Raw genomic sequence first — 9,299 nt, forward strand, 5'->3', positions numbered from 1 at the left:
CCCCCCCCGCATCTCAGGAAACTTCGCGTGTGGGGCGACCCTGCCTGGTCGGGGCTGGGGGAACAGAGTCGCTGGACCCAGGGAAGACCGCAGACGTGCGGCTGGGACTGAACGAGGATTCTCCAGCGCCTGCCAAGGGCTCACGGAGCTGGTTTAGCAGCGATCCGTCCGCACCCTCCTCCTCCTGTCTCCGCGTGACCCTCCCCCGCTGGCTTCCCAGGGCCCCTGATGTGCTGGCCGCAGACCGCCGCTCGGCTCTGAAGGGCTCCCCGCGCCTCTGCTCTCTCCAGCTGCCGCGGCGATGTGGTCGACAGCGGCTGCCTCTCTGGGCCTGGCCGCCCTCCTGGGCGCCCTGCTGGGGGTGCCGGCGGGCTCGGCGGCCCAACAGTACCACGGCGAGAAGGGCATCTCGGTGCCGGACCACGGCTTCTGCCAGCCCATCTCTATCCCGCTGTGCACCGACATCGCCTACAACCAGACCATCCTGCCCAACCTGCTGGGCCACACCAACCAGGAGGACGCCGGGCTGGAGGTGCACCAGTTCTACCCGCTGGTCAAGGTGCAGTGCTCGGCCGAGCTCAAGTTCTTCCTGTGCTCCATGTACGCGCCGGTGTGCACGGTGCTGGAGCAGGCCATCCCGCCCTGCCGCTCCCTGTGCGAGCGGGCCCGCCAGGGCTGCGAGGCGCTCATGAACAAGTTCGGCTTCCAGTGGCCCGAGCGCCTGCGCTGCGAGAACTTCCCCGTGCACGGCGCGGGCGAGATCTGCGTGGGCCAGAACACCTCGGAGACCCCCGGCCGAGGAGGGGCCGGCGGCCCCACTGCCTACCCCACCCCCTACCTGCCCGGCCTGCTTACCCCGCCGCCGCCCCACGCCGGCTTCGCCTTCTCCTGCCCCCGGCAGCTCCAGGTGCCCCCTTACCTGGGCTACCGCTTCCTGGGGGAGCGGGACTGCGGGGCGCCCTGCGAGCCCGGCCGCCCCCACGGGCTGATGTACTTCAAGGAGGAGGAGGTGCGGTTCGCCCGGCTGTGGGTGGGCGTCTGGTCGGTGCTGTGCTGCGCCTCCACCCTTTTCACCGTGCTGACCTACCTGGTGGACATGCGTCGCTTCAGCTACCCGGAGCGGCCCATCATCTTCCTCTCGGGGTGCTACTTCATGGTGGCCGTGGCCCACGTGGCCGGCTTCCTGCTGGAGGAGCGGGCGGTGTGCCTGGAGCGCTTCTCGGAGGAGGGCTACCGCACCGTGGCGCAGGGCACCAAGAAGGAGGGCTGCACCATCCTCTTCATGATCCTCTACTTCTTCGGCATGGCCAGCTCCATCTGGTGGGTGATCCTGTCCCTCACCTGGTTCCTGGCCGCCGGCATGAAGTGGGGCCACGAGGCCATCGAGGCCAACTCCCAGTACTTCCACCTGGCCGCCTGGGCCGTGCCGGCCGTCAAGACCATCACCATCCTGGCCATGGGACAGGTGGACGGGGACGTGCTGAGCGGGGTCTGCTACGTGGGCCTCTCCAGCGTGGACTCGCTGCGGGGCTTCGTGCTGGCCCCACTCTTCGTCTACCTCTTCATCGGCACCTCCTTCCTGCTGGCGGGCTTCGTCTCCCTCTTTCGCATCCGCACCATCATGAAGCACGACGGCACCAAGACGGAGAAGCTGGAGAAGCTGATGGTGAGGATCGGGGTCTTCAGCGTGCTCTACACCGTGCCCGCCACCATCGTCATCGCCTGCTACTTCTACGAGCAGGCCTTCCGCCAGACCTGGGAGAGGACCTGGCTGCTGCAGACCTGCAAGAGCTACGCCGTGCCCTGCCCCGGCCACTTCGCCCCCATGAGCCCGGACTTCACCGTCTTCATGATCAAGTATCTCATGACCATGATCGTGGGCATCACCACCGGCTTCTGGATCTGGTCCGGCAAAACCCTCCAGTCCTGGCGGCGCTTCTATCACAGACTCAGCAGCGGCAGCAAAGGGGAGACCGCCGTATGATGAGACCTTGCTCCTCTTCCCTGATGCCGGCTGCTGGTGCGCCTGGAAGAGCCACACAGACACTAGAGTGACTCTTGAAGGACTGGGAGAGGGCTCCCTGGGGTCTCCTAACTCTGCCTTGCCGAAGACAAAATCCTCAGACAGTGACTTGGTGGCTTTCTTGCCAGCCAAGTTGAAAAGCGCAGAGTAAGTACCCTTCTCAGATTGCTGGTGGGGAGCTCTTTCCCTGCAAGAAGTTCCCTTTTTAAAAAAATAATTCCTATAGTTTCTGGGCAAAAGGTTAAGCTGGATCCGCTGTGCTGTGACCGATGTAAAGTGTGGACCAATGAAACTTTGACTCAAGAAGTGGTCAAATCATAGTTTACTTCGGTGGGGGTCAGACTGCAGCCGACATTGGCTTAATTTCCTGAGTCCTATTTTACTGTCTTCTCATTCAAACCCAGAGTAATCACGTGAGTATTTTAAAAGAAGCGACCAATTATAATCACATGCTGTTGAGCGTCCCATATTCTGTCATAGAGAGGGGGTTGCTTTTATATCTAATGATCACTTATCAAAGCGAATCCCAACTTGGGTGGGGGGAACCTTGCTACTTTGAAGGAGGGAGTTGCTATTTAATACTCTAAAAAGACAGGACTTGTTGCTTTTCAGCCAAACGTTCCCCCCCACCCCACCCCTGCCTTTGTTATAGGAGACAAAGAGGAAACAAAAGTGTTTTCTCTGTGGAAAGGCATAAGCATGAGACCGGTTTTTATGAGCAAACTCACAAAAAGAAGTCGTTAAAATTCAACGTTGGATGTGACCAGCACAGGTCGATAAACATTATTTTTTATGAAAAAGGAGGCGGTAGGATGTTTTCATACACTGTCCAATATGGGTTTCTGTTCTAGCTAAAAGAAATGCCAGACTTTTTGTTAAACAAGCTTAATTCAGAACACCTGACAAAACACACTGCATTCAGATATGTAAGATAAGTGTATAAAATTTTTCTCTTCCTTCCCATAAGCCTTATTTCTTTGCTGTTTACGTCTGGATTGCTCTAGGGTACACTAAAAAAGCAAAGTGATGGGGGGGGGGAGCGAGAGAATAGTTTAGACCATGAAGTGCCAATTTGCCTTGTCCTCTAATTCCCTAAATAGCACAGTAACAAACAGTGGTGCAGTGTTGTTTTTTAAGATGGAACTGGTCACCTTGTTTTAGGTACTTTTAAGTTCCCAGTAATCGTATCTGAAACTCTGTCAGAGGAGGGAAACTGAATAACAAGAAATTAAACTTCACAGTCCTTCATATTCCTTTTGATATGTGACCAGTGACTTATTCTTTCAAACTTTTCTATCATGTTACATTTATGTGTTAAATGTTTAGGTTGACTTTCATAATTTTATATCTGAAATACTACTTTTTAGCTTTATGATCTAAAGAGTTTGACTTTTATTTTTGCCTAAAGGCTAATCAGGGAATTAAGGATATTTAACAAGCTCTGCCCCCTAACTTCCCCCCCTAAGTATGTAATTGCTGTTTATAATGAAGAGCAGATATCTGAAATGAAATTTTAAAAACCGTTCAGGGTGAGGAGAACAGACTGTTTTTGTCTAGTGGGCATTACAGTAGCTTGGGCTGGGGGAGAAGGAAATATCACATCAGTCAAATCCTCCAGTACATCTGATCCCAAACTCATAGGATTTGTTTTGCCTTTTATAATGTGCACATGAAAAACTGTAAGACAAGTGCAGTATGTATATTTTGTAAATGTCACATTTTGTAAGAAAATATATATGTATTTATACATTTTTACTTGATTTTTTTTGTTTAGTTTTGGAGGGCCTGAATGAGGCCACACTTCATCACATGTACAGATCACTAAATAAATTGATTTTTCTTTTTTAAATACAAAGTTTCTTTCTTTAGATTAGTTTTATGTATTCTGTATATTGGAGGAGGGGGGAGAGAGAGAAAACAAGCTCCACCACTCCAATTAGGCCTTGTTTTGGGGGGTGGGAGGGACGTAAAGTAGATAAATACACAAGAGATCTGAAATTCAAGGCTCCAAAGTATTATTTCTGATGTACTGTGACTTCTAGCAATAGAAGAAAGATCCAGTTTTTTCAGGCTATTGGTTTAAATGCGTTTGCCCTTCCTGAACTCCTTGTGGTGCTTATATCCCAGCCATGCCTAATGTTTATTCCTGGATCTCCCCTGGACTGTAAAATGGGGATGATAATACTTTCCCACCCCTTACACACTGAGATCTATGACTGAAAAGTGCCACACCTTTGCTAAGATGTAGCTTGACTAATGGTTTAAGGTGTTTCTTGGTCAAGTAAGAATTGAAACTCTTCTAATGGTCACTGGGAGAAAAAAAGCCATTTTTAAATAGCTTTCCTAATGGAAGTGGAGGAGGGTGTTATTCTCCTCAAGCCCCTGCAACTGTGCCTGGTTTTTGTTTTTCCAAGTCTGTTGGGGTGAAGTTGCTTTAATTTTTTAATAGTCTAGGCAGCAGATGGAGGTGGGGTTTTTTTGGGGGGTGGGGATATTTTAGCATAGTAATCTGAAAGTTGACAATACCAAACATCTCATACATAAACTATCACTTATTTTCACTAAATTGAACTCTGCAGATCCCTAACTGTATGAGCTCCACGGGCAAAGTGATATGACAGATTCCAAATCCACACAAATCTTACAATCACAGAACTTTGTTTAGCAACAGATCTGCTTAAGTATTAGTGACAAAGTAATATTTGGATTTATCTGTCTTCTGACTTACTCTGTTCAACTTCACTTTTCAGCTTCTAGGATGAGATTTTAGTAAGCCCAGTTCTTAAATTAGGTTTGTGGGTCTTTTTGGTGTTACAGGCTTGGGGAGAGCTTTTTGTGGGGGGCGGGGTGTTAATATATTGAGTTTATACATGGCCATAGCCATCTCATGATGTGGACTGATCTTGTACTCCCAGACTTTACTAGGAGACCTGGCCAAAACTCCTGGCCCCACAGGGCCTTATTCACTGACGCTTAGGAACAATGGATGCACCATTCTTTTAGGACACTTTCTGAACTGAACATTGTACTCTCAAACGTTTTAAAAAATTTTGCATTTAAGATGCATAAAATGTGGTGTCAGGTCACCTTCAGAGCAAGCCCATTTATGCTGCTCTACAAAAGACACCTTTATGATTTTAAAACACCACTAACTGTTCACCAGAACCATTCATTTCTATCAGATTTCCTCTGCTTCCTACTACAAGTCAAGTTAGACCTCTTCAAACTGTTCCTAGGACATGATGATCTTTGGTAACTGCTGAGAGTGCTTTTACTCTGTTCACTTAGGAAACCTGAACCTTTCTATATAAACATTTTGTTCCCATAAATCCATCACTTTACCGTCTGTAGTGGCTGAAGCAGTAAGAACTTTGAAAGAATAGGAACTCATTAGCAATCTTATGAATGATGGCTAAGCCATACTCTGTTTTCATAGCTCTAGTGCAAAATCTGCAATTAATACATAATGTGTCAAACAGCTAAACACTCAATTTAAACAGACTGAGTACCTAAACAGTCTCCCTATTCCTCTGCTCTTCACCCTAGGTGATGAGTAGGACTGGTCAACCTTTAAAAGTTGTTACTCAAATATGAAACTGCAGTTAGGTCCAATAGTTTTCTTTGCCCAGGAAGTAGAAGAAAGAACTTCAAAGAAAGGCTTTTTATTTATACCAGAGACAAGCAGAGAGTAACAACTTTGTGAACATCTTTCTGAGAAGAAAAATGTGGTGATTCTCTCCTGAAACCGTTAATACTAAAGCAATTATTTGACTGGATATACCTTATTAAGAAATACTTCTGTATTTAAAACCACTTATACTAAACTCTAATCAGCTATTCTCCTAAATTTAATCTGAAACTTTAGGCCAAATTCAACATGTGTTTAAAAGGGAGCAATTTGCATTAACTTGTAAGCAGATATGACTCATACCAAGACAGAATTTGTTTTGTAGTAGAAACAACTATCACACTTGCAAGCAACGATGGTACCTGGATTGTTGGAGCAAAAATGTTACCACCATACCTTGTAATCTCTTTGGGAAGAGGAGGTTACACTAGCATGTTACCACTGTCTGATATCACACTGGCCCTACCTTCTTTGATGGAATTAAAGCAATTTTAAAAGTTTGATATTTTGTGAACCAATCCTGAAGACATGGAGGGGGGGAATAGACCTTTGCTAATCACAAAAAGAAAATCCACATTGATCTCTAGTACCAACTTTCAATTAATATTTTCTCAATTTTAACAGAAATTTCAGATATTTTACACTTTTCACCTTCAGTTCTCATGTAGGCAGGAATTCTCACCTCACAAGACTGTGGCAAGTAATAATTATCATTACTAAAGATCTCAGGTATTTTTAGATACAGAGCATTCCACTACACATGAATCTTAGCAATGACTGGTTTTACTGAACAAGTTTCATAGGGTATAGGTTCATCAAAGGCTATTAGTCAAGATGATCAGGGATGCAACCCCTGATCTGGGTGTCCTTAAGCCTCTGACTGCCATATGCTGGGACTGGAGGATGGGATGGATCACTCAATAATTACCCTGTACTCTTCATTCTCTCTGAAGCAATTGGCATTGGCCACTTTCAGAAGACCAGATACTGGGCTAGAGGGACCACTGGTCTGACCCAGTATGGCCATTTATGTTTTTACCCAAACTGTATTAAGATCAATTCATTTCCCCCCCCCTTTTCATGACAAATGCAAAACATTATGTCCTTGAATATTCAGACAGTACACCGGTGCTGCTTTGAATAAGAAAGAACTTGCCTAAAGTGCTGGTAAAGTGGAAGGCCTACAGCATTTTTGAATCCCACAGCCAGCAGCATCTGCGTGTGTGTGTATGTGTGTGTGTATATATCTGCCTACAGGTAAATAAGTGCTTTTATACTACCCCAGTTTTATATTTGTTAATGGAATACCCTGTCTTTCAATACTTCAACCACAGCCAACAGGTTTGCATGTCAGTGAAAACCACACAACTTTGTACTTGGCAACTGGCAACAATAAACATTTTTTATACTTTCTCATGAGTTTAAAATCAAAAGTGCTAGCTTGTATGCTGAGTAGCTGTCACTTTCTGTAGATTATCCTCACTTCCTTTCAGACCTTTGTATCTACGTTGTATACAGTATGCTCCTCACATTTGCCATCTACTCCTATTATTTAAAACCCTGAATCTGGCTGACAAAAATTCAATCTGTTGCTTGGAGAGGAAAGAAGAATCTGAAGGGAAGGCTTTAAGGCACCCTTTCAGCATTATGACTGCTCACTGAGGTAGAATAGTGCCAAAGAGACTGCTCTGTATAAACCAGGATAATTGTTTCATGCCCACAAAAGTGCATGGTTTTGGCAGCTCTGATTCTGTATAAGATAATACAGGAGGGTATAAACCAGGATAATTGTTTCATGCCCACATAAATGCATGGTTTTGGCAGCTCTGATACTGTATAAGATAATACAGGAGGGAAAAAAAACAAATACAGTTTAGGGCAAGCTCCCAAATACCCCCTTAAAAGTGACAAATTTCAACTAACACAATATCCAAACTATAAAAGGAAAACAAACACATCAGGGCTCAGCATTCTCACATGTTTACTATTTTGCAACGGGAGCAGAACTGTGAGCGCTCCAACCATGTTTAAAGGTTGTTTCTAGCAGGGTTTTCCTGATTAGTTTGGACAGACGTCTTAGAACCACGCTGCTGTACAGGTCAACTCTAAGGTGGCTCTCCAACTGTTTAGAAAACATGCCTAAACATAGTGTCACCATGGTTGCAGCCAAACAGAGCTCTGTCTAAACTATGGCAGACATGAACACTGTTCCAACATAGCTTGATCCTCTCCACTCTGACCAGCTAAACCATGTCAGGAAACATACGGATGAAAAGCTGGAGTAGGGAGGGCCTAGAGTTTTAACTATAATTGTAAAAATCTCTCTCCAGGTTAGTCAGGGGAACTTTGCTAGCAACACCATGTTCATGAGGACTGGCCAACCCAGGTCACAATTTGGCTTGGTTGTAACAAGATTCAACTTTGCTTAAGCATGTTATTGTTACAAATGTAGCTGGAAAGACAGTGTATACTACACAGGGGAATAGTCTATACAATAAGGCTTTGGCTGCATGGCTCTCAGAAATAACTATGTGGTGGTAACCATGCTAAAACATTGCTAGTAACAATTGTGGATCCCAGGGGTAGAATGGCACCTAGGAAAGGGATACAGTCCTCCTACAACCCCTGCTCTGCAGAGGCGCTTGGAACCAGCTGCCACGACCCACAAAGAAACAGGAGGGGAGCAGTGCCCTTGTCAGTGTATATAATGGGCTATAGTTATTTCCAAATGTCTATTTTTCTCATATGGTCAGAGTTAGGTGCTTTAATAAAAGCTCAAGGTCAACAGGGATATTTTTGTAGAACAAGGTTGATGTCAAACTCAAACAGAGGGAGGATGGTCCAGCAGTTAGGGCACTAGCTGGAGACTTGGGTTTAAATCCCTGCTCTGCCCCAGACTTCCTGTGCGGTGTTGGGCAAATCACTTAGGGCCAAATTTGCAATGGTATTTAGGCACCTAAAGATGCAGAGAGGTGCCCAGTAGGATTTTCATAAGTACCTAAACACTAGGGAGTTAAGCATCTAACTCTGCATCTTTAGGTGCCTAAATACCTTTGCAAATCTTGCCCTTAGCCTATCTGTACTTCAGTTTCCCATCTGCAAAATGGGGACAATTGAATTCTCTACCTCCTAAGTATGTTGTGAGGACATTAAAGATTGTGAGGAAATCAAATCCAATGGTAACGAGCCATTTAAGTATCATTGATAGATGTCCGCTCAGTGGCTGCATTGTGTTAATAGGCCCAATTCCAGAGACAGCTAAATTAAGACCTCCAATGGGAATTAATTATTTGTATTTTTCTCGTAAGTTATGTATGTTAGGCAGGCTGACCACATAACTTCATAGCAGTGTCACCCAAGCCAGGTTTCAAATATAAGGTACTAGAGGGTACCTAAAGAAACCTAAGCTATTGCAAGGTAATCAGAGAAGTACCCTGAACTGTACCATGCATGCGAATAAGAGTCACAAAGTACTCCTACAGGTCAAACATAATGGGCTAATTTCTGCCCTCACTTACACCCATGTATTTGAGTAACTGAGATAAGTATTTGGACATGTGTGCGGGTGTTATATATATTTAGAGATATACACAGCTCTTCCAGTTCACCCCAATCTTAGGTCATCTCTGTACTACATAATCAATGGAC

General features: G+C 45.7%; 1 protein-coding gene across 1 annotated transcript; it reads left to right on the plus strand.

Moving 5' to 3' along the window:
* The first annotated feature begins 301 nt into the window (after positions 1 to 301).
* On the plus strand, positions 302 to 1,984 carry FZD7 (frizzled class receptor 7). Its single transcript, XM_077829834.1, has one exon. It carries the CDS (start codon positions 302 to 304, stop codon positions 1,982 to 1,984), a length of 1,683 nt encoding a protein of 560 aa, XP_077685960.1.
* The last annotated feature ends 7,315 nt before the right edge of the window (positions 1,985 to 9,299 follow it).

This window comes from Eretmochelys imbricata, chromosome 11 (assembly GCF_965152235.1).
Source record: "Eretmochelys imbricata isolate rEreImb1 chromosome 11, rEreImb1.hap1, whole genome shotgun sequence".
NCBI lineage: Eukaryota > Metazoa > Chordata > Testudines > Cheloniidae > Eretmochelys > Eretmochelys imbricata.

Coding starts and splice junctions, on each gene's coding strand:
- FZD7 (XM_077829834.1), top strand. CDS start 302: ATGTGGTCGACAGCGGCTGCCTCTCTGGGCCTGGCCGCCCTCCTGGGC.